Consider the following 26,565-nt stretch of genomic DNA (forward strand, 5'->3'; position numbering starts at 1 on the left):
CAGAGATGTTAAAGAACAATTTAAACCTGGCCAAAGGCAAGCTTACAAGCTACAGGAAACGGCTGAAACTGCAGAGCGCCAGGATTCGAAGGTTGAAGAAGAAAGTGACCTCACTGTCCTCCGTCGTTTCTGAGTTAAGACAAGAGAGAAGAGTTTGATTTTGCTTTGAATTGTAATAAAGACCCTTTTTGAAAAAATGCTGTGGTTTTAGTGTGCTTTTGTTGCAGGTAAGCAATGTTATTGTGATGGGCCTGTCCAGCTCCAAATGACAGAGTGAAAGTATTAAGGTCCATATGACTCGTGCTACTGCATGTTCCGAGTCTTCTCAAGTAATATGATTGAAATTGAAGTCAAAACTGTTCTAATAATGTAAAAATGGTAAAGTATGGAAAGCATAGACAAGAGTTTAAGAACACACTTTAAGAACCTTGGACTCCATGGCTTGCAAGAGGAGGCATGTGATGGATGCTGTTCTGCATTCCACCCACTAGATATATATTTTTAATAATTTAAAATTTTAATTTTAATATTTCAATGATAGTATGTTTCCAATAAAAGAAAAACTGTTATTATACTGTTATACTGTATAGTGTTATTATATACTAATGTAGTTTGTTTTCATTTCTATTCATTTTGAATTTGGTTTTTATTTTTTAAAAAGTAATTTTAGATGGAAAAAAAATCTTTTTTTTTATATTACTATTTTTGGGTTAAATTTATTTTTTAGTTTTTTTTGTTGAGTTTTTTTGTGTGGTTTATTTCAAGTTAAATTAAAGGACAATTATTGAAATAAGTTTTTAGTCTTATATAGTACCAGTAAAAAGTTTGGAAACATTTACTCAAAATATAAAATTTGTCTAACAATATAAATCTTTACTACCACTATTTATTAATTTAATATGAATAACATATTAATTTATTTTCAGAAAGAAAAAAGGTAGTGTATATTGTTTAGTTCTGCCCAGACTATATATATATATATATATATATATATATATATATATATATATATATATATATATATATATATATATATATATATATATATATATATATATAACTATATATATATATATATATATATATATATATATATATATATATATATATATATATATATATATATATATATATATATAGTTATATATATATATATATATATATATATATATATAATAATAATAATAATAATAATAATAAATTTTATTTATAATGCACTTTATATTAAACAAAATCTCAAAGTGCTACAGAATTTAAAAACAAAAACAAAACTATCAACAACAATAAATAAATAAAACCGAAAAATAAAATAAAATAAATTAAACAAGTAGCAAGTCAATTAAAAGTCAATTAAAAGCTCTGCTAAAAAGGTGGGTTTTAAGACCACGCTTAAAAGTATCTATAGTCTGTGGAGTCCGCAGGTGGTCAGGGAGAGCATTCCACAGACTGGGGGCTGCAGAGCAGAAGGCCCGATCCCCCATAGTACGGAGATTGGCTGTGGGAGTTTTGAGGCGATACAGGGAAACAGAGCGGAGGTTACGAGTGGCTGTTTGTGTGGTGAGGAGTTCCTTGAGATAGGAGGGAGCATCACCATGGATGCACTGGTGGGTAAGGAGAGAGATCTTGTACTCGATCCTGAACGACACAGGAAGCCTAGTATAGTTACCTATATATAATTATAATTATATATAGAATACCTAGTATATATATATATATACTATAATATATATATAAAATTACCTAGTATAGTATAGTTACCTATAGTATATAGTTATATATATATAGTTTTAGTTAACGATTATAAACTTGATGGTAAATAATATCGCAAAAACAAAAGCTACACGTAACGGACCCTTACGATATAAACGTCATGACATCATGACACTACGCCAAATGCGTAAAATCCACCGCTGTACGCGAATTCTCGAAAACGAACGCCGCTATTTTTCATGGCAACAGCTTGCGGACGAGCGGCAACCTACCCTACTATAAACACCCTCTAGCGCGAGATTAACCGGCATTTCGTCCTCGCATTGCGTAACTCCTCTTTGCCGGGTGGCGTTTAGTTATATTTAATTCAAAAGTGTGTATTTGTGAAAGTAAATTACAGGGTATGGTTCATAATAAAGCCGAGGATTCACGTCCTCTCTGGTAGACAGTAGGTTTAAAGAGCCTTGCTGGGGGCAGTGGGTTGATCTGCTGGGCGTGAATGACATAAGGAAAAGAGAAGCTCGGATCGTTTGGTAAGTGTTATTTATACTGTCTTTTTATATTTCATTCGACAGCATCTGATAATGGGTTTCCGTATCTGTTATTACTGTGGTTTAGCTCTTTAAACAGCTGAGCCCGTCATGTGTCAGCTATTTTTGTATTTCTATCACTAGTCCCAGCTGATGCAACAATGTAAGTCTTGTCCAAGTGACAGTTAATGTATGTTGCTGTGGTAGCTGATCTGATTGTGGTCACATTTTGCATAATGTGTTGTATTTTTTCAAAGATCAGTGTTTAGATGCACAGTGCTGAGTGCATTGTTTGACAGACCACTGATGCATTCTGGTCCACCATGCCTGAGAAACAGCAGATTCTTTGGGGTGATGTGATGTGGTATTGGTGTTATAGATTGTAGGTTCATACCACTGTTGTAAAGGACCAGGATGCGTTAGATGCCCGAATGCTGCTGTCCGTACCTGGATTTGATCTATCTTAACAAAGCAAGCCTCCCTTGGTTAACCAGCCTCATTAGAAAGACAATACTAGTTTTCCAGCATTGCTTTTTAGTAATACTGGTTCACCAGCTAGACAAGCATGGAAATTCATGCTGGGCCAATTTGGTCTTTACAGCAGAGAACAGGTGACCCGTGAACTAGCACTATTGTTCCTTGAGCAAAGCATTTAAAGGGACAGTTCACCCAAAAATGAAAATACTGCCACAACGTACTCACCATGAACCTAATGTTTTTCTGTCATTTGTGGAATGCAAATATTTTTATTTGCAGAATATCAACGCTGATCCTTTCCATACAATGAAAGTGAATGGACACATGAGGGCCGTCAAGCTCCAAATGGCATAAACACCTTGAAATATCATTAAATTATGATGCCAACTCGAGCCAGGTTTGATGTCAGTGAAGTCAAAAATAACTAGTTCTGGCATGTCTCTTGTTAAAGGGATAATTCAACTATCCCTTTAAGTCAATTAACTATCACTTTAAGTCAATTAATTTAAATCTACACAAGTGCAAAGGATATTTCGGAGCCAGACGGGAAATTTGTTGTTAATAACTGTAATAATTTGATCTGTTCCCAAACAAAACTATCATATGGTTGCAGAAAACTTGGAATATAGAGCAAATCATTTTATGGTGTTTTTTTTTTTTGTCATTTCTGGTGCTTGATAGCTCTAGTCCCCATTCACTTTCATTGTATTTATTTGAAGTTAAAATATATTAGCTTGCTTTTCACAGAAGAAAGAAAATGTTGTTTTGGAACGATGTGAACATGTTTAAATGATTACTGAACTTTAACATCAGATTACTCCAGGGTTACTTTTCCCATAAGAAGTCTACTGACAGTGACTTTAGCTAAAATTAATAATAATTTTAATAAAATAATAATGATGCATTGATTGCAATCTTGGCTGATTTCTGTTACAACAGGACAGTGAAATGCAATAGAATAAAGAGATATATGAAATAAAAACAAATTTGTTTACATTAATAGGGCATTTAATAAATATATATATATATATATTTTTACACAAATTCTGTGTTGTGTATTTTAGTTTCTGGTAATCAAATGAAGGCATAGCACGTTCATTTAAATGAAATGTAGATACACCTTTCCATTTTATTCTCAAATGAAATGGTAAAATGCTCATGAAGTGACTCTCAGAGCAGCTTTGGAGATTCATCTGTTCATGTTGTCATATATCCAATCCCTGGCTGGTCGATTGGTGCATCTCTAATAATAATTCATAATAACTGTTTAGTTTCTCAATTCTGAGGAGATTTTCACTGTATTGTGTGTTGTATGATAGTACTGTGCATGTCATAACCAGCATCTTTATTGTTTACTTCTGCAAACAAGTCGATCCAGATCTCATAACTGGAGCCATGCAGGCGCCTCTGATATGAAATAAATAAATAAATAAATGAAACATTTATTGTTTATATGGTGTACTTAAGGAGACATGTGGCTCTCAACACAATCCCCAAAAGACAGGTTTTTAGTTTGCAGTTGTGCGTATACCATCTTCTCTTGTATATTTTGATGCCCTCTGTCTGAAATGTGATCACACCAGACAGAAGTTTTAGTTGTCGCAGTTGCCCTGGATTAGTCAGGTGATCAGATGCCCAGACCTTTTTTGACTGGCTGAATTGAATTCAACAGAAGGTCAACAGTGATAGGTACTTGGCAGTGGAAAACCTTGGCTGGCTGGGCAGCTTTATGTTTGTCTGACAGATTCAAGCTCAGTTCCACACCTCTGTGGCTGACAATGACCCTGTGACTGTTTTCGGTTAGCATCCTTTGTGTGTTTTCATCATTTGACTGTGGGTTTATTTCCAAGAAATACTTGAAAACATTTAATTTATTATTTTCATTAAGACAAACAAGACACCAGATTGATATTTTTTTTACTATACACAATTTTTACTGGGTAATTTCTGTTATGCAGCATTTTTTTGAACTCGGTAACATTCAAAAATAAATATGCTTGTGTTGTAATTTTAAGGGATTGTTCAACCAAAAATGAAAATTCTGTCATCATTTACTCACCCACAAGTTGTTCCAAACCTGTATGAATATCTTTTTTTCTGAACACAAAAGAAAATATTTTGAAGGATGTCTGTAACCAAACTGATGGTTTGGGATGAGATGTCAAAAAAATGTGTTGCAGACTTTCATAATTAGGCTTTGGTCGGATCTGTAATTATTTACACAAAGATAAAGAAAGTTAATAGGATGGTAAAATTAGTAAGGGATTTAAAGTTGGCTTGCATGAGGGAGTCAGTGTTAATATTTTATTTGGATATTTTTAATAGTTAATGTGGCTATTTTTAACCATCTTTTGAGTCTTTTTTAATAATATCATGACTCTGTAATTTTATCAAATATATATTTTTTTAAAACACACACACACACACACACACACACACACACACACACACACACACACACACACACACACACACACACACACACACACACACACACATACCCATGTCATTAAACATATTTGTGTCCTGATATGTCACAAAAACACACACGCACACGCACACACACACTCTCCGAGGGGCGAGGTAAACAGTTGTTTTTCAAACTCCCTCTGCACCCGATAGGATTTCGCTACAACCGACTCTATACACGATGTGATTGGCCCGACCACAGTTTAGTTTTTACAGCTGAGAAGGGTATTGAGAGTTGCTAGACGACACTCGCGGCAGATTAGATTTGCTGCCGCTAGGGTGCATCTAGATTTCTAGGCTAGAAGACTGGTGTAATGATGCTGAAAATTCAGCTTTAAATCACAGGAATGAATTACATTTTAATATTAATATTTAAAAAATATTTTACATTTACTTCATCAAATCAATGTAGCCTATGAGACTTATTTCAAAAACAAAACAATCCTACCGACAACCTTTTGAATGGCAGCGTAAGCTAAACTAACCAATATGATTTTCATAAAAGCTGTGAGTTTAATGTATCCAACACATGTAGACGTGAACATGAATCTGACCCTCTTAGAAGAAATGACCCAACAGTTATTATGTCCTCTAGTTTAATTTGGAAAGCACACCCATGAGCTATCAGATCAACACTGGTTTAAACCTGCATGTTGTTCGCCTCTATTTTTAAGCATGATCTAAAATTACTATTTTGGTGCATAACTACCTCTATCTCATTATTAATAGTAACTTGTAACCTAAGATTGTCTATATTTACACTCATAGCATTGTACTCCCGCCAATATGTCTGTTGTAAAGTGGTAAACACCTCAGAGTATAAGCTCAGAGTCTCTTTGCTTAGTCCGCCACATTAAGGACCTGTTGTTGTCGTGATTTTTGTAGAATTAGTCAGAGTTCCTGGGGAATGTGACACTCGGTCCCACACCGCCTCCCACATAACTGTGAAGCAGCTTTGAGAAGCATCCTTTTTATTTTTATGCATAATGAAACCGTAGAGGTTGCCAGGTGTAGGCCTAATTCATTCTGGGGTGTAAGACTGAGCAGACGTGGAAGTGCTGGGTCATGTTGCTCATGGGCACTCACCAACGGGGGGGAACTTGCTCAAAGTGCCAGAAGGTCACCAGGTTCATTGACGTGAGTTTTTTTCAAGCAGAGATGAAGGCAGGCGTCCATGTTGCTCAATTCCCAGGCTGATGGTCTCTGGTCCGTTCAGTTTTTTTTTTACTTTTTAGACCTGGAATTCCATTTTTAGATCTGAGTCACACTGCCATCCAAGTGTCGGGTTAATCATGTCAGTCAATAGCTACTGATTTCCAAATATAATAAAGTAAGGTTTCATATTCATATGTTAGCTAATCATGTTTTCCAAGACAGAAATAAAACATCATGATTATCTCTCTCACCCTAACCTAATTTCCTCTTTTTATTCTCCAAAATGCAAGTAATGTAGTCCCTCTGGTTAGTTCACCTAAAAATGAAACCAAACCTATGATTAACTCATCCTCAAATTATTATAGGTGTATATGACATTCTTCTTTCAAACAAATACAATCGGGAGTTGTATTTCAAAAGTCCAGGCTAACATTAATCCCAGTAGTAACTTAGTTGTAGCTGTTTTTGAAGTCCATAAAAAATGCAGCTGTCCGTCAAATAGCGTGCTCCACACGGCTCCGATGGGTTAATGATTCGAATCGATGTGTTTGTGTAAGAAAATATATCCATATTTAAAACTTTATAAAGGAAACCCGCCTTGAAGTCTTCCATTGTAGCCATGGCTGTTTAAGTATTTAACAGCCACAAGATGGTGCCAGCGTTAAAGGGGGAGTGAAACACTCAGTTTCAGTCAATCTCATGTCAATCTTGAGTACCTAGTATTGCATCCTTCATATCTCCGAAAAGTCTTTAGTTTTATTATATTTGTAAAAGAAATATAGGCTGTACCGAGTCTTTCCGGAAAAAAACGAGTGCCTGGAGGCGTATTGTGTGGGCGGAGCTAAAGAATGACGATCACGAACAAAGCGGTGACGTTCTCAAGCGTGGAGAAACCCTTGCTATCGATCTCAGCTAATAGATATGATCCAGAATCTAATTCGGAGGCTGAAATAGAAACAGCAACAGCAGGACGTCCGTCTCTGTGGTATGTACTGTATTTAGTGGCCTGTCAACATTTGTCTTTACTCTCAGTTTATGAGGACATGATTCGGTTTATGGACTATTGTATGCGACCAAACCTTAGTAGCAAGCAAAACGGTTTTGCACGTCAGACTAGTGTAACGTTATAAGTTACATAGAACAGCAATGAAGTCCGTTAGCGCATTTGAATGACGAAGCACGCGATCGTGTCGTTTACTGATGTTTACTCACGCGACGATAAGCAACAGCAGAGACATTTGAAGCAGTTTTACTCACCGGCTGCTTCCAAAGCAGGACCGAACCTTTATCGCTGGGACGGCTCCGTCAAAAACACACTTATTGGAGTGTGGAGATCCACTTTGCGATGCGACTGAAGCATTTCTGCGTTCAAATCGGTTCAAATGCAGCGCTGCCTTACATAACCGACATTAGTGTTCACGGACGACTGGATCTGCACCTGAGAGAGTGTTTACGGCCATGCATTTGCTCTCTCGCTCTAGTCACGCGCGCGCGCACCCTACCGGGAGAAGAGCCCGTACGGCCCATACAAGGACCTTCCGTTCTATTAACGTCAAGTCGAGCCATACTCGAAAAAAACTCTCCGAAACTTGTGAGAAACCGGAAGGAGTATTTTTAACACAGAAATACTCCATCAAACGTCCAACATTAGTTTTTGAAAGTTTGTCTATGTTTAGGATGGGAATCCAAGTCTTTAACAGTGTAAAAAGCTCAGTATGCATGAAACAGCATTTCACCCCCCCCTTTAAGCATAGAAGTAGTACCAGTCAAGATAACTCGTAGTACCCGGATGAGCGGTTGTTATCTGGAAATAACATACCGCTGGAATGCGTGATCGTCCAATCAGAATCAAGTATTTAACAGATCTGTGTAAATTTATATATATATATATATATATATATATATATATATATATATATATATATATATATATATATATATATATATATATATATATATATATATATATATATATATATATATATGACATTGTCATATTCAGCATTGTCTTCCTGGTTTGTTTTCATACCTCAATCAGCCTGAAAAATCCTCCCTCACATCTCCACCTCCCTCTCTCATTTCTGTCAATAGGGGGGAGGGGGAGATGTGAGGGAGGATTTTTCAGGCGTGAGTTTTTACTGCGCCGAGTCGAAGTACTCTCAGAAGTGCTATTCCGCCATACATTATAGTTTTCCTTTTTAATCCGCTTAAAAAAGCGCCACCTTTTATTTTATGCCATCGTACTTGATCGTTCAACTATTTGTGTAACTGTATTTAAATAGGGGAAACGTGGAGGTGTTTGGTCGCTTCCAACTTAAACTCTGTTTGGTACCATAGTGAAAGAACTGGGCTTAGTGGGCTAAGCTAAATGCTATCAGATTGTCACTGTGCATCAGAGCGATTAAGTGCATGCACTGAGACGAGAGAGGTATGTATCAACTCGTCTTATTTCAGTGAATAACATAATTTAATATGAAAAAGTGGTGAAGTATCCCTTAAGATCTGCCGGCGATTTGATTTTGCCTGGCAACTTATTTCACTCTGCAAACCCGTGCATTCAATTCTACTGCGTCTGTTACACTTTTGCGGGAACCAATAACAGAATAGTTTATCCACCTGGCCCGCTATGGGCGGGTTTAACACGATGGCAGATAGAGAAAAATTTGATTGTTGCCCGTTGATCATGCCTCTTGTGGTCAGATTGGTTGAAGGATTGGTAGATTGGTATCCGATTGCGTAGAGCGTCATTTGAACTATGACCGTTTATCACGCCCCTTGTGCAGTAGAAAATACAGAGCAGACTCCCCAGACCAATGTTCAGTTTTAAATTTAGCTTGGTCTGGTGATAGCCAGACAAGTGGTTATATTCATTGTTACGTCTTTCAATTTACTGCTAACTGTCTCTCAGATTGGAAAGAGGCCCAGAGAGTAGAAACCCAAGCTTTGAGGCTGTTTTCATCTTGGCGTCACTCACATCTGATTAGGTTGTTTGTAGGCTAGTTACAGTCTGTAATCAGTTTTACACATAATAACTAGATTAGGGTGAAGTCTAAACCTTCTGATTAATGACTCACAAATATGGTGAGGGGTATGGGTCAGTGATTCGCTAATTAATCTGTAATGCATGACTATTGTTGTCAAGTAAGCTGTGCTTTTGTCGATGTTTCTCATTTTCAGGCACACCGTGGCTCAGGAAAATGATCTTGATTCCCTTCGACATATGTTCTCAGGTACATTTTTTACATCCCGAATGGGAGGAAAAAAATGCAGTCTGTCAAGAAGTTTCATTCAGAGAGGCCCTAGAGGAAAGACATGTCTTTTTGGGGGGAAGAGCTGAATTGTAGTCTGACAAGGATGTACCACATGAACCACATGTTTTGGATTGTGGGAGGCAAAATATAATAATTTAGAAAGCAACCATTGTAATACATGCAGCATTTTGACTGACCAATAATGTCAATAAATGTATTAATTTGATTAATTTATTCAATTTTATCCTAATCTAGTAGAATGTATTTACATAACATTTATTTATAATTCAACAACTTTTACCACCCTTTGCCTTAGTGTCATGAACTTCAACAGTCCTCCTGAAGCACCCTGGGGTTAAAGGTGTGGTCACAACACAATTTCGCTGGAAAGAAGGTCCAGTGTTTATTGTCAATGGTGTAATGTTGCATGAAGCACTGCTCACATGCAAGTCACTTTCAAACTAGCCAGCTTTCTGTTGGTCAATTTCTGGTCGCCTGCAAACTTTTCAACTTCTGCCGTAAGCAATGCCAGTAATGTGCTGCAATATAACCCACAATTAAAGGTGGGGTAAGTGCTATCTGGTAACCGTTGTTGATATTTCAAATCACCAAAACAAACACGCCCCTACCCCTTCCATCACAAAAACACAAACCGTTCTCATGAACAACTCGATAAGTATACAAGCTTGATAGTCCAACTAACGATATATTACAATTATGACCAGATTAGAGTTATAGCGATCACAAAAACACAAACCGTTCTCATTAACAACTCGATAAGTATACAAGCTCGATAGTCCAACTAACGACATATTACAATTATGACCAGATTTGAGTTATAGCGATCACAAAAACACAAACCGTTCTCATGAACAACTCGATAAGTATACAAGCTCGAAAGTCCAGCTAATGATATATTACAATTATGACCTGATGGGTTATATAGATGAAAAGAGGAAACAAACATATATTAGGAGTATAGTATCTTACCTGTCGGACACATTTTGTTAGCTGACACTTGAAACCTTCAAACAGTGATCAGGAGAATTAGATGCTCCATACGGTGTGGAAATGAACAGGTCTTTATCATCGCTGAAGTGAGCCACAATACGATCGCAAATGGACAAACAAGCGAACATGACATGAGCATATTCAAGCAAAAGCCAGCATATATTAGTTCTTTCTTGGCTAATGTCCGTCCTGTGTGACTCCTGTGTTTTGAACAATGAGGTGCAAAGAGCTTCTCTTCTCACCTTAGACACGCCCCTTATCTGCTGATTGGCTACAAGTTTGTAATTCCACTCGGCCTGAGTCCTTTTTCTAAAACGGTTTTGAAATAACACTTACCCCACCTTTAAGTTCGGCAATGCATGACGTCACCCATTCAAAATAAATGAGAAGCGTTAACGTCGACGCCCTGTGTGAATGCAACTGAAGTGGCGCAGCCGGTCTCTGAGCCCTCCCCAGGTCTACAGCGCCCCACGGTTTTCCAATGTAAATCACTAGTGATAAATGGAACGGCAGCACGCTTTCATAGAGAGGGATTGGGGCAGATTTCTGGCTGCCCCTCTTATTTTCATGTGACGTTATCTCACGAAAACCTCATTCGTGTGCACTAAAGTCTGTCACTCATCATTAGAGCACCACCCTCAGGCTGAATTCTGTCTAAAGTGTCTGATGTGTTCAACGATTAAAATTTAAAGCTTCAACATGGTTATCATAAACTAGTGCTAAGACCCAGAATCTGCCCTGTCTACATTTATGGCCAGGAGTGTGCTTTGGATGTCTTCTTGCACTTGAATGGTTTAAAATCACATTAAAATGTGAACACAGGAATTGTTTAACGGAATCGAAATGTCTTATTAAATCACTGGTTCTTGGAAATTTGATACACAAACCTGATTAAAACTCTTTGTTATGTCTAGAACAGTATTTTTAAATGTTTCTTACATGTGTTCTTTCTTTCTCTCTCTCAGATATGTGCCTCTTGTGTGTGAATAATGTACAGTGATGGTGCCTTCTCAGACCCACGTGATGCTCAAGTGGCAGGAGCACCTGAACAGCTCCTGGGCAGCAGAGGACAGCGTTCAGACAGCCACACGGCATGGAGCGGCTGCTCTCTATGCAAAGCTGCTCTACAACAAGGAGGTTGTGGGCTTGGCCCAGCCAGTGCAGGACCTAATGGGTCCACGCTTGCCTGACTTCCAGTATGAATCTAGTGCTGAGGAGGAGAAGGAGGAATATCTGTCCGCACTGCTACACAGTCAACGATGCCTGGCCCACCGCATGCTGGCAAGGACCCCTTTTGCCCTGTCCCTTCACCACAGGCTGGTGATCCTCCAGAGGGTGTTCTATGCCCTCCATAGCAAGTATCATGACCGATTCCGAGCACCTCTGCCCCCCCAGCCCTCATCCTCCAATGCAGAAGGGGGCACTCTGGAGTCAGTATCTGAGCCTTGGCCAACAGGCAGTTCCCGTTCGAAGTCGGGCACTGATGTTCTTATCGAAATGGGTGTCCGAACTGGGTTGAGTCTCCTTTTCGCCCTACTGAGGCAGAGTTGGCAGCGGGGGCGTCTTGAGAACCCACCGGATGTCGCTTTGTGCAATGAGGTACTGGCCACTGCATCTTCAGTCCTCGCCGCACTGCCCCCTCTTTCCTTGGCCAACGAGAACAAGATCCCAACAGTGGGGCTCGACTGTCTTGCGCAAGTTGGAGACTTCCTGAAGAAGACAGCGGTCAGCGGGTCCGGGGCGGATCGGGCGGGTCGCAGGCTAGCCCTGGAGCTCCTTCTCTCGCTAGCCTTACAAAGAGGGTCTTTGCGCTTCCTTCTGGAGTGGGTGGAGGTGGCGTTGGCCGCCTCTGCTTCTTCAGCCACCTCTGAAACAGTTGGAGTGGGCTACGAGCTGATCCATCAAACACTGCAACAGATGCGCCAGCACACGGTGCGTTCCCACACCATGTGGTTGACCTAGCGGTCATGCTAATAGCATGAGTGAAGTAATATACAGTAATACTAATGGGTAATGGGCACTAGTATAGAAAGCTGTGCCTCTTTTGCACGCAGAGAGAGTATAGAGTTACAGCGCTGAGGCTAGGCTAACACCTCCCTCCATTTGTTCATCCCTCCCTCGGCACTTAAAGGAAATTGCTGTTGCTAACTGTTACTGCTGTTAGGACCATAGCATAGTCTGTATTCCTCTCATAGAGGGCAGGAATGGCTCAAACATTTGCTTGCACTAAATAAGATTGTGGCATTCATTTGACTGGGAGCTTTTGGCCGTCTTCCCAGCATTGAAAGCTGCCGGAGCCACACCAGACCGTCCATTTTGTAATTTATTCATGTTTTAATTAATAGGAAATATATCTACCTATAAGGCTTTTGTGCTTTAAGTTCAGCAGAATGTGTTGCCTGTATTGAAGCAACTGTTTGTTTATAGATTCCCCTACTTCAGAGTACAAAGGTAATTTGCACATTGGAGCCAGTATTGAGAGTGAGACTGTCTTCGTTATCTCCTATCCAAAAAAAACAAGAATTTTCATGATAATGTCACCTAGGTTATTAGGCCACTGGATCGTGTTAACCAAAAGTCAATCAGTGATTTGAGTTGTTGCGTTTCAGCAAACTTTTAACTTGAAGGCCACTTTTTACCTCACAAGTCCTACTCTACGTGTTGTTTTCTCAATTAATATTTTATTTTATTAAATTCCAAAAGTGACATGGGTTGCCAATGGGGTTTCATCTTGCTTTCAAATTGTTTAATTAACCATTGAAAAAGCACAGTTACATTACAAAAAAACTTAAATACATTCTGGTAACTTGATCTCCCGCTGAAATTACAGACTTTTCTTTGGGGATATAGGTTGGACTTCCAATCATTTAGTCCGCTTTAATCACCAGTTTCTTATAAATCGACTGCAAGCTCGCATTCAGCCTCCATTCAATCAACAGCTGATTGATAGAAGTCTTTGCCCTGCTTTTATTTTAATTTCAGTTATCCGTTTCACTCTGATGTGTATCATAATATGGAAGAAAAGATCTGCCATTACTTCCGTTTCATTGCGACGTCAAGCAATAAGGCAGCATGTGATTCTGTGGGTTTTTTCCCCATTCTACAGTACTTTTTCTTTTTTGAATGATCAACTGTAGCAATGGTTGCATCCACTACAAATATTATTGTTAAATTTGTTGTTTGTGCCTACAGGCTTTCCGTGGTGAATCCGTCAATACTCAGGTGCTGAAGAAAGATGCAGACGGACTCTGTAGCCTCTCGCATGTTGCTCTTTGCCTTTTTGAAGAGGTGTGTTTGTGTGAAAAAATGTATAAGTGTTCACAGACTATAATATAAGGTGTTATTAAAGCTTTCTCATGCCAAGACGGAGAGACTTTGGCCTCTGTTCTTTTTGAAATAAATCTTTAATCTTTGTGTGTGTGTTGTAGATCTGCACCCTGGCCTCTAACTGCTTGTGCTCATGCAGCACAGGCTCTTCCTCTTCCTCCGGCTCGGAGAACGATGCCGTTATGGTGTACGTGTGGGGTAGCAACAGCAGCCATCAGCTCGCCGAGGGAACGCTGGAGAAGATTTTACAGCCCAAACTGGCTCAGGGCTTCAGCGACGCCCAAATGGTGTGTGTGGGTTTGTGTAACTCAAGTGTATTGAAAACTCAAATAACTGGAAGCCGTTATAAAGCTAACATTAGTTCAAACAGAGACAGCATGAGGAGGAGGAGAAAGACCACTCGAAGAAAAATGTAATGAGAGAGATCGCAACGCTCAATTTGACGGCTGTACAATAGAGCTTTTAATTAAAAGATCCAATTGTTTACTTGGTAAGGGCACTCTCTGGGCTGAGTTTTGTAGTCTATAACTTCTATCAATCGGCATACACATTTTTGTCAGATTTTATGGATGGGAGATATTAAAATGGACTTTGGTTCCGCTTTTGTGTATGACAGAAAAAAAGTTAGGTGATGAAAATGTAATTATTAGTTGGATGATGAGAAATTTTTCATATGGGGCTCATGACTGTTTTGGAATTTTCAAATTAAATATGCAAATTGAAATCTCATAATATAAGGAATTTTTTTTTGTAATTTTTATTTTATTTTATTTTTATTTTTAAATATTTAAATTTGTTTTATTCAGTTTTTGTCCTTTTATTTCAGATTTTTAAAAATATATTTATTTATTTTATTTGCTTTATTAGTAAATTAATGTTTTTTGTTTTTGTAAAATGTTTATTTATTTTTTTATAGATCATTTTAAGGAGCTTCATTCATTCATTCATTCATTCATTCATTCATTCATTCATTCATTCATTCATTCATTCATTCATTCATTCATTCATTCAACTTTAAAAAGGCAAAAAAGTATTAGTTATATGAACTAAAGTATATATTTTGTAATGCAGTTAGGCTCATATTGGTTATAGACTATATTATAAATAATATTAAACCACCTGTACCGATCTAAATTGTTGTGCCAAGTTTGGATATCTTGGATATTTTTGATATCTTTGGGTCAGTGGCTCAGTGGTTCATGTAGGTTGGCTACAAACCAGAAGGCTGTTGGTTCAATCCCCGGTTCCACCTGACCAAGTGTCGAGGTGTCCATGAGGAAGACGCCTAACCCCAGCTGCTCCCGACGAGCTGGATGGCGCCTTACATGGCTGACATCGCCGTCGGTGTACGAATGAGAGAGTGAATGGGTGAATTTGAGGCAATATGTAAAGCTCTTCAGTGGCCATGGGTCTGTTGAAAGCGCTATATAAATGCAGTCCATTTATCATTTATCTAATCTGGAGTAGCGTTCCGGCCCAACAGTCTTTGCTTTTTAATACAGACATGTCTTTTCATTATAATTGAGAAATACAATTTAGGAAACAGCAGGCGCATCTTAATAAACTGTGCCCTTTCACTAATACAGTTTAGACATCCTCGCTCACAGTTGATTCAATTCACTCAGCTCTAAATGGTGCTCTTGTTTTTCCACCTGCAGATTGAGGCGGGCCAGTACTGCACGTTCTCTGTATCTGCTGACGGTGCAGTGAAGGCTTGTGGCAAGGGTAGTTATGGGCGTCTGGGACTGGGGGACTCTAATAACCAGTCTATGCCCAAGAAGCTGGTTCTGGAGCCGCCTCGCACCATGAGGAAGGTGTCATCTTCCAAGGGATCAGACGGACACACGCTGGCCGTCACGGCGGAGGGAGAGGTGTTCAGTTGGGGAGACGGAGATTACGGCAAACTGGGCCACGGGAACAGCGCCACGCAGAAATACCCCAAGATTATACAGGGGCCTCTTTTAGGGAAGGTGAGAGGAAATAATGTTTTCTACATGCAGAATGGAGCTTGTTTCTGACTGTGTCTCATCATGAGTATTTTCCTGGGCTCTTTTGAACTGGGCCAGTAAGCAACTTCCTGAACAACTTACGATATTATAGCTACCACATGACCTGAAGCTGCATGTACACATGCCTAAACTTTCCAGAACACCCTAGCAGCCACTGATACTTCTTCAGAAATTGTAAGAAACCAGTTTGTGTATTATCATTGCATTTGCAAGTGTAACAATTTTTCTGTGTGTGTATTGCAGGTGGTGGTGTGTGTGTCTGCTGGATACAGACACAGTGCTGCGGTGACTAATGACGGAGAGCTGTACACCTGGGGGGAAGGCGACTTTGGTCGACTCGGTACATCACTCTCCTTTTACAGGCCCTCAACATCACCACACACACACACACACACACACACACACACACACACACACACACACACACACACACACACACACACACACACACACACACACACACACACACACACACACACACACACACACACACACACACACACACACACACCCCTGAGACCCAAGTATATGTTCTCAGATGTAGTGTTGTCAGTGAAATACAATTCACTATTGATTTCTGTGAGGTGGTTTGAATGACTGCTGTGCGCAGTATGCAGTGCACAGAGTTTTTTTAAAAGTTTTTTTAAATCCATAGAGATAATTTGTCAGGCACTCGACAGGATGCCTGATCCCTCAGACTGAGTCAGAAGTTCTGCCTGTCTGTCTCTGTCTTATTTTTACTCCATCTGTCTGTCATGTAGGTCACAGCGACAGTCACAGTCGTAACGTGCCCACTCTGGTCAAGGACATCAGTGGGGTCGGGCAAGTGGCTTGTGGCAGCTCTCACACCATTGCTGTGGCTCAAGATGGCCGAATCGCCTGGTCCTTTGGAGGAGGGGACAATGGTAATATTTCATATCCACTTTATTTTGCAATGTGGATGTGGGCTATTTTCTGTAAATGTCCTACACTTTCTCTTAGGTTTATCCTCTTAGGTCACACCCCTACTATCTATCGTTCTATCTTTTATCATTCTGTCTATTTGCAATGGTCATGAAAAAGCATTATTGGTTGATCTCTAATTTCCTGTTCACCCAAGGGATATTCATATTGCTCATATATTCATAAGTCTTTTGCTCTCAAGAATGAGTAGGACATTGTGATGCTTTGCATAAGTAGAGCAATAAAAATCCAATATTTCAGGACTATCAGACATAATATCCACAGACAAGCTTAAACATGTTTGTAATAAAGCCGTTGCAATGTGTTTTAGGAGGCATAATATAGAGCCAGTTGTTGAACTACCGGCACAGCCTCTGAATTTGACACACCTAAAATTACTGTTTTTCAATTCATAGGGAATTGTCTGTGAGTGTGACCATTGCGTTTGTGTTAGGTAAACTCGGACATGGGGACACAAACCGTGTGTACAGGCCTAAAGTGATAGAAGCCCTGCACGGCTTCATTATCAGGAAAGTGTGTGCTGGGAGCCAGTCATCACTGGCTTTGACATCTGCTGGCCAGGTATACACAACCAACCTCTCATTTATCCCACAGACGTGAACTGAGTAAATATGTACCGTTATATACACCCATATAAATTCTTGTGTCTCTATGTTCTCCTGTGTGTACGATGCAGGTGTTTGCATGGGGCTGCGGATCGTGTCTCGGCTGCGGCTCGTCTGAGACCACCTCGCTCAGACCTCGATTGATAGAGGAACTCAGCATCACTAAAGTCATCGACATTTCCTGTGGAGACAGCCATTGTCTCGCTCTGTCTCACGGTGAGAGAGAGGGAGAAACATAAATGAAAAACACATGATTAAATACGATTTTAAAAACCCTGAAATGTGTAATTTCTGCTCCACTAGGCAACTGGACAACATATTATTAGACAATTTATATTATATTATATTATATTATATTATATTCTATTATATTAAGTTATATTATATTATATTATATTATATTATATTATATTATATTATATTATATTGTATTATATTATATTATATTATATTATATTATATTATATTATATTATATTATATTATATTATATTATATTATATTATATTATATTATATTATATTATATTATATTATATTATATTATATTAATTATATTATATTATATTATATTATATTATATTATATTATATTATATTATATTATATTGTATTATTTAATTGTATTGTATTATAATTCTATATTATAATTATATTATATAAAATAAAATAATATATTAAAATATGGAATATAATTACTTCAATCTGAGTAATTTATTTAATAGAAATTAATTGTAGATCAGTGTTATTTCTTATTAATTTTTTATTATTATTTTTATACTGCTATAATATTTATATATTTTATATGCAGTTTATAATATATTTTTCAGTTTTCATTTTAATTTATTTTAGTTTTAATATTTTATTAAATTTATAGCTATTTAATTGTAGCTTTAATTTATTTTTTTATTTTTTGTCATTTTAGTTCTTCAATTTAAACATACTTATTTTAGATAGTTGCAAAGGTTATATTTTCTAAATTTTGTTTAATTTATTTGTACATTTTCTACATTTTGTTTAATTTAAGTATACATTTTTTTTTAAAATCTAGTATCTCTATTATATTTTATTTCAGCTTAATTTTAATTACATGCTCTTTTAAATTTAAAGTTGACGCTCACAACACCGCAGGTTTTTCCAAACCTTTGATTTCTTTATTTTGTGGGGCACAAAAATAGTGTTTTGAGGAGCCATACTACTTGCTCTTTTCCATATAAATACAATAAATCCCTAATAATGCTTTCAATCCTAAAAATGGATCAAAATAGTCCATTCAACTAAATTACTAGTCTTTTGAAACCCTATGACACCTGTGTGAGGAAAAGAAATGAAAAACAAAATCTAAGTTGTTATTTGAAATGAAATTCTCAGATTAAAGTTGCATTAATTTTTTTCTTTGTGAAAATGCTTATGTAATTTTGTGTTTTTGTTACAGAAAACGAAGTGTTTGCTTGGGGCAACAATGCCATGGGTCAGTGTGGGCAGGGCCACACCTCTACACCAGTCACCAAACCCAAGAAAGTGATTGGTTTAGAAGGGGTTTCAATACAGCAGATCACTGCAGGCACCTCCCACAGCCTGGCCTGGACAGCAGTTCCTACAGACAGGTGAGGAGAGAGGAGAAGACATATTTCGTTAGTTGTGATGAGTGATATGACGGGGCTTCCATAATACATTTATGCCTATCAATTGTCTGTGGATAATGGAAATAAAAAGCCCTCACTTCCTCATCTAAACGCAAACCTAAAGCAGTTTGTCCTGAAATGAGTTTCAGCCTACAAGAAATGACAACATTCTCATATTCGTCATACAAATCAAAACCCGTATCGCTCCATCTGTAGTGAGATTCACTACTCATTAATTAATGCGGTCGCATTTACATTTTCCATTACTCTTAACATTGATTTCCCGGCATGACTGAATGTGAATGATTTGTCTCTTGTGTGCCTGGCAGGCAGCTGGTGGCTTGGCACAGGCCGTTTTGTGTGGATCTCGAGGAGAGCACGTTTACGTACCTGCGCAGTTTCCTGGAGCGTTACTGCGATTGTATCAGTGGAGACACACCCCCTGCACCATTCCCCTCTAAGAGGTAAAGAAACACAGAAAAGAAAAATTGTTTTTATTAATTTCAGTTTTTGTTTTTTTTCAGTTTTTTACTTTTTAAATAAATTATTATATTTCAGTTAACGTTTATTTTATTTTAAATGCCTGTTGTTTTTTGTTATGGTTTTAGTTGTAGTTTTAGTTATAATAATAACCCTGATATTGATTAATGGATAAATGCTTAAACCATGCCAATCTGATGCATAGACATTTGCTATGTGAGATGTCAGCAGTCTACAGCTGAGACTGCAAGTTTTAAGATTTTCTCTCTCCGTTGACAGCTACGCAACTGAGACTTTGACCCTTCAAAAAGTTCAAAAAGAGATCCATATGAAATGGGGAAAAAACTAATCCATATTGATCGAGTGGTTTATTCCAAATGTCCAAATCGTATAAGGCGATGGCCTTATACAATGAACAGATTGAATTTAGGCTTTTATTCACATATAAGCATTTATCACCACAAGCATCAGTTGTGGTAAACGGAAGCTCAAGCATGTTTGCTTGACATGCGAGAACCAATGAGGTACATTCTCGTGTTACGCAGCACATTTGAGCTTCAGGAACCAATGAAGATCTTTCTCGTGTTACGCAGCACGCTTGAGCTTCAGGAACCAATAAGGTTCATTCTTGTGTTACACAGCACGCTTGAGCTTCAGGAACCAATGAAGTTCTTTCTCGTGTTACGCAGCACGCTTGAGCTTCAGGAACCAATAAGGTTCATTCTTGTGTTACACAGCACGCTTGAGCTTCAGGAACCAATGAAGTTCTTTCTCGTGTTAAGCAGCACGCTTGAGCTTCAGGAGCCAATGAAGTTCTTTCTCATGTTACGCAGCACGCTTGAGCTTCAGGAACCAATGAAGTTCTTTCTTGTGTTACACAGCACGCTTGAGCTTCAGGAACCAATAAGGTTCATTCTGGTGTTACACAGCACGCTTGAGCTTCAGGAACCAATGAAGTTCTTTCTCGTGTTACGCAGCACGCTTGAGCTTCAGGAACCAATGAAGTTCTTTCTTGTGTTACACAGCACGCTTGAGCTTCAGGAACCAATGAAGTTCTTTCTCATGTTACGCAGCACGCTTGAGCTTCAGGAACCAATGAAGTTCTTTCTAGTGTTACGCAGCACGCTTGAGCTTCAGGAACCAATGAAGTTATTTCTCATGTTACGCAGCACGCTTGAGCTTCAGGAACCAATGAAGTTCTTTCTAGTGTTACGCAGCACGCTTGAGCTTCAGGAACCAATGAAGTTCTTTCTCGTGTTACGCAGCACGCTTGAGCTTCAGGAACCAATGAAGTTCTTTCTCGTGTTACGCAGCACACTTGAGCTTCAGGAACCAATGAAGTTCTTTTTCGTGTTACGCAGCACGCTTGAGCTTCAGGAGCCAATGAAGTTCTTTCTTATGTTACGCAGCACGCTTGAGCTTCAGGAACCAATGAAGTTCTTTCTCATGTTACGCAGCACGCTTGAGCTTCAGGAACCAATAAGGTTCATTCTTGTGTTACACAGCACGCTTGAGCTTCAGGAACCAATGAAGTTCTTTCTCGTGTTACGCAGCACGCTTGAGCTTCAGAAACCAATGAAGTTCTTTCTCGTGTTAAGCAGCACGCTTGAGCTTCAGGAGCCAATGAAGTTCTTTCTCATGTTACGCAGCACGCTTGAGCTTCAGGAACCAATGAAGTTCATTCTTGTGTTACACAGCACGCTTGAGCTTCAGGAACCAATGAAGTTCTTTCTCGTGTTAAGCAGCACGCTTGAGCTTCAGGAGCCAATGAAGTTCTTTCTCATGTTACGCAGCACGCTTGAGCTTCAGGAACCAATGAAGTTCTTTCTTGTGTTACACAGCACGCTTGAGCTTCAGGAACCAATAAGGTTCATTCTGGTGTTACACAGCACGCTTGAGCTTCAGGAACCAATGAAATTCTTTCTCGTGTTACGCAGCACGCTTGAGCTTCAGGAACCAATGAAGTTCTTTCTTGTGTTACACAGCACGCTTGAGCTTCAGGAACCAATAAGGTTCATTCTTGTGTTACACAGCACGCTTGAGCTTCAGGAACCAATGAAGTTCTTTCTCGTGTTACACAGCACGCTTGAGCTTCAGGAACCAATGAAGTTCTTTCTCGTGTTAAGCAGCACGCTTGAGCTTCAGGAGCCAATGAAGTTCTTTCTCATGTTACGCAGCACGCTTGAGCTTCAGGAACCAATGAAGTTCTTTCTCGTGATACGCTGCACGCTTGAGCTTCAGGAACCAATGAAGTTCTTTCTCGTTTTACGCAGCACACTTGAGCTTCAGGAACCAATGAAGTTCTTTCTCGTGTTACACAGCACGCTTGAGCTTCAGGAGCCAATGAAGTTCTTTCTCATGTTACGCAGCACGCTTGAGCTTCAGGAACCAATGAAGTTCTTTCTCATGTTACGCAGCACGCTTGAGCTTCAGGAACCAATAAGGTTCATTCTTGTGTTACACAGCACGCTTGAGCTTCAGGAACCAATGAAGTTCTTTCTCGTGTTACGCAGCACGCTTGAGCTTCAGGAACCAATAAGGTTCATTCTTGTGTTACACAGCACGCTTGAGCTTCAGGAACCAATGAAGTTCTTTCTTGTGTTACACAGCACGCTTGAGCTTCAGGAACCAATGAAGTTCTTTCTCATGTTACGCAGCACGCTTGAGCTTCAGGAACCAATGAAGTTCTTTCTAGTGTTACGCAGCACGCTTGAGCTTCAGGAACCAATGAAGTTATTTCTCATGTTACGCAGCACGCTTGAGCTTCAGGAACCAATGAAGTTCTTTCTAGTGTTACGCAGCACGCTTGAGCTTCAGGAACCAATGAAGTTCTTTCTCGTGTTACGCAGCACGCTTGAGCTTCAGGAACCAATGAAGTTCTTTCTCGTGTTACGCAGCACACTTGAGCTTCAGGAACCAATGAAGTTCTTTTTCGTGTTACGCAGCACACTTGAGCTTCAGGAACCAATGAAGTTCTTTTTCGTGTTACGCAGCACGCTTGAGCTTCAGGAGCCAATGAAGTTCTTTCTCATGTTACGCAGCACGCTTGAGCTTCAGGAACCAATGAAGTTCTTTCTCATGTTACGCAGCACGCTTGAGCTTCAGGAACCAATAAGGTTCATTCTTGTGTTACACAGCACGCTTGAGCTTCAGGAACCAATGAAGTTCTTTCTCGTGTTACGCAGCACGCTTGAGCTTCAGAAACCAATGAAGTTCTTTCTCGTGTTAAGCAGCACACTTGAGCTTCAGGAGCCAATGAAGTTCTTTCTCATGTTACGCAGCACGCTTGAGCTTCAGGAACCAATGAAGTTCATTCTTGTGTTACACAGCACGCTTGAGCTTCAGGAACCAATGAAGTTCTTTCTCGTGTTAAGCAGCACGCTTGAGCTTCAGGAGCCAATGAAGTTCTTTCTCATGTTACGCAGCACGCTTGAGCTTCAGGAACCAATGATGTTCTTTCTTGTGTTACACAGCACGCTTGAGCTTCAGGAACCAATAAGGTTCATTCTGGTGTTACACAGCACGCTTGAGCTTCAGGAACCAATGAAATTCTTTCTCGTGTTACGCAGCACGCTTGAGCTTCAGGAACCAATGAAGTTCTTTCTTGTGTTACACAGCACGCTTGAGCTTCAGGAACCAATAAGGTTCATTCTTGTGTTACACAGCACGCTTGAGCTTCAGGAACCAATGAAGTTCTTTCTCGTGTTACACAGCACGCTTGAGCTTCAGGAACCAATGAAGTTCTTTCTCGTGTTAAGCAGCACGCTTGAGCTTCAGGAGCCAATGAAGTTCTTTCTCATGTTACGCAGCACGCTTGAGCTTCAGGAACCAATGAAGTTCTTTCTCGTGATACGCTGCACGCTTGAGCTTCAGGAACCAATGAAGTTCTTTCTCGTTTTACGCAGCACACTTGAGCTTCAGGAACCAATGAAGTTCTTTCTCGTGTTACACAGCACGCTTGAGCTTCAGGAGCCAATGAAGTTCTTTCTCATGTTACGCAGCACGCTTGAGCTTCAGGAACCAATGAAGTTCTTTCTCATGTTACGCAGCACGCTTGAGCTTCAGGAACCAATAAGGTTCATTCTTGTGTTACACAGCACGCTTGAGCTTCAGGAACCAATGAAGTTCTTTCTCGTGTTACGCAGCACGCTTGAGCTTCAGGAACCAATAAGGTTCATTCTTGTGTTACACAGCACGCTTGAGCTTCAGGAACCAATGAAGTTCTTTCTCGTGTTAAGCAGCACGCTTGAGCTTCAGGAGCCAATGAAGTTCTTTCTCATGTTACGCAGCACGCTTGAGCTTCAGGAACCAATGAAGTTCTTTCTTGTGTTACACAGCACGCTTGAGCTTCAGGAACCAATAAGGTTCATTCTGGTGTTACACAGCACGCTTGAGCTTCAGGAACCAATGAAGTTCTTTCTCGTGTTACGCAGCACGCTTGAGCTTCAGGAACCAATGAAGTTCTTTCTTGTGTTACACAGCACGCTTGAGCTTCAGGAACCAATAAGGTTCATTCTTGTGTTACACAGCACGCTTGAGCTTCAGGAACCAATGAAGTTCTTTCTCGTGTTACGCAGCACGCTTGAGCTTCAGGAACCAATGAAGTTCTTTCTCGTGTTAAGCAGCACGCTTGAGCTTCAGGAGCCAATGAAGTTCTTTCTCATGTTACGCAGCACGCTTGAGCTTCAGGAACCAATGAAGTTCTTTCTCATGTTACGCAGCACGCTTGAGCTTCAGGAACCAATGAAGTTCTTTCTAGTGTTACACAGCACGCTTGAGCTTCAGGAACCAATGAAGTTCTTTCTCGTGTTACGCAGCACGCTTGAGCTTCAGGAGCCAATGAAGTTCTTTCTCGTGTTACGCAGCACACTTGAGCTTCAGGAACCAATGAAGTTCTTTCTCGTGTTACGCAGCACGCTTGAGCTTCAGGAGCCAATGAAGTTCTTTCTCATGTTACGCAGCACGCTTGAGCTTCAGGAACCAATGAAGTTCTTTCTAGTGTTATGCAGCACGCTTGAGCTTCAGGAACCAATGAAGTTCTTTCTAGTGTTACGCAGCACGCTTGAGCTTCAGGAGCCAATGAAGTTCTTTCTAGTGTTACGCAGCACGCTTGAGCTTCAGGAGCCAATGAAGTTCTTTCTCATGTTACGCAGCACGCTTGAGCTTCAGGAGCCAATGAAGTTCTTTCTAGTGTTACGCAGCACGCTTGAGCTTTAGGAGCCAATGAAGTTTTTTCTAGTGTTACGCAGCACGCTTGAGCTTCAGAAACCAATGAAGTTCTTTCTCGTGTTACGCAGCACGCTTGAGCTTCAGGAACCAATGAAGTTCTTTCTCATGTTACGCAGCACGCTTGAGCTTCAGGAGCCAATGAAGTTCTTTCTAGTGTTACGCAGCACGCTTGAGCTTCAGGAACCAATGAAGTTCTTTCTAGTGTTACGCAGCACGCTTGAGCTTCAGGAGCCAATGAAGTTCTTTCTAGTGTTACGCAGCACGCTTGAGCTTCAGGAGCCAATGAAGTTCTTTCTCATGTTACGCAGCACGCTTGAGCTTCAGGAGCCAATGAAGTTCTTTTTAGTGTTACGCAGCACGCTTGAGCTTTAGGAGCCAATGAAGTTTTTTCTAGTGTTACGCAGCACGCTTGAGCTTCAGAAACCAATGAAGTTCTTTCTCGTGTTACGCAGCACGCTTGAGCTTCAGGAACCAATGAAGTTCTTTCTCATGTTACGCAGCACGCTTGAGCTTCAGGAGCCAATGAAGTTCTTTCTAGTGTTACGCAGCACACTTGAGCTTCAGGAACCAATGAAGTTCTTTCTAGTGTTACACAGCACGCTTGAGCTTCAGGAACCAATGAAGTTCTTTCTCGTGTTACGCAGCACGCTTGAGCTTCAGGAGCCAATGAAGTTCTTTCTAGTGTTACGCAGCACGCTTGAGCTTCAGGAACCAATGAAGTTCTTTCTCATGTTATGCAGCACGCTTGAGCTTCAGGAGCCAATGAAGTTCTTTCTTGTGTTACGCAGTACGCTTGAGCTTCAGGAGCCAATGAAGTTTTTCCTCATGTTACGCAGCACGCTTGAGCTTCAGGAGCCAATAAAGTTCTTTCTCGTGTTATGCAGCACGTTTGAGCTTCCGCGAGAACCAATGAGCTTCATTTTCGTTTGTTACGCATCACGTTTAAGCTTCCACAAGAACCATTAAGCTTCATTTTCATTTTTATGCAGCAAGTTTGAGCTTTTGCAAGTACCAATGAGGGTCAATTTCGTTTTACGCATCACGCTTGATCTTCCTCAATAACCAATTAGGTTTTGTTCTCTAGTGTCAAGCAGGTTTGGTTGTGCTTTGGATTATGTTCACTGATCAATGCATATATGTGAATACAAGTTCAAGCTATTCATAATAAAAAGTTATTGAGTCTCTTTAGAACATTTGGACTAAACTGCTTAATTCATATGGATTATTTTTATTAGTTTCATATGAATCTCTTTATGAACTTTTTGAAGGGTCAAAGCCTATCATAACATATGCACAGCTGTCTATGGAGAGACAGAAAGCTCTCAGATTTCAGAACTAACCATTTAAGATTACATAAGAGCATACAGATTATTATCATACAGATATTATTGCAGATATTTCCTTGCTGAGGCCACAAGATGTTAAGTGATTCATGTACATGTGATGCATTTCATTCTGCTGCAGTATCTCTAAAGAAAGGGCGTGTGTCAAATATCTTATTGATCCCATTATGTGGAAGCTCCCACAATACCCCAACGCTTTAAATGCTTTTTAGTGGCGCTTGCAAAGGTGAGCTTTGTACTATTGCTCATACATAAGCATAGCAATGCCTTAGCAACCACCTAGCACGCCTTAGCATTGTGTCAGAGAGTTCTGCATGGGCAAGCAAGAAATTTGGTTTATCTGTGTCAATGTCAGCTAATGAAAGACACTCATATAACAGAAAT

General features: G+C 39.6%; 1 protein-coding gene across 8 annotated transcripts in view; it reads left to right on the top strand.

The window, feature by feature from the left end:
* The first annotated feature begins 1,945 nt into the window (after positions 1 to 1,945).
* The window catches only part of LOC137046988 (probable E3 ubiquitin-protein ligase HERC1), a 97,902-nt gene continuing 73,282 nt past the window's right edge, over positions 1,946 to 26,565 (top strand). For all 8 annotated transcript variants that reach the window (XM_067424522.1, XM_067424516.1, XM_067424518.1 and 5 more), the window contains exons 1-11: positions 1,946 to 2,243; positions 11,569 to 12,535; positions 13,796 to 13,891; positions 14,032 to 14,217; positions 15,589 to 15,900; positions 16,183 to 16,279; positions 16,701 to 16,844; positions 17,336 to 17,463; positions 17,579 to 17,723; positions 18,940 to 19,111; positions 19,459 to 19,593. In XM_067424522.1, coding sequence (XP_067280623.1) covers positions 11,603 to 12,535; positions 13,796 to 13,891; positions 14,032 to 14,217; positions 15,589 to 15,900; positions 16,183 to 16,279; positions 16,701 to 16,844; positions 17,336 to 17,463; positions 17,579 to 17,723; positions 18,940 to 19,111; positions 19,459 to 19,593 — 2,348 coding nt within the window. In that variant the 5' untranslated portion in view covers positions 1,946 to 2,243; positions 11,569 to 11,602. The remainder of the gene's footprint in view (positions 2,244 to 11,568; positions 12,536 to 13,795; positions 13,892 to 14,031; positions 14,218 to 15,588; positions 15,901 to 16,182; positions 16,280 to 16,700; positions 16,845 to 17,335; positions 17,464 to 17,578; positions 17,724 to 18,939; positions 19,112 to 19,458; positions 19,594 to 26,565) is intronic.

Source organism: Pseudorasbora parva, chromosome 18 (genome assembly GCF_024679245.1).
Source record: "Pseudorasbora parva isolate DD20220531a chromosome 18, ASM2467924v1, whole genome shotgun sequence".
NCBI lineage: Eukaryota > Metazoa > Chordata > Actinopteri > Cypriniformes > Gobionidae > Pseudorasbora > Pseudorasbora parva.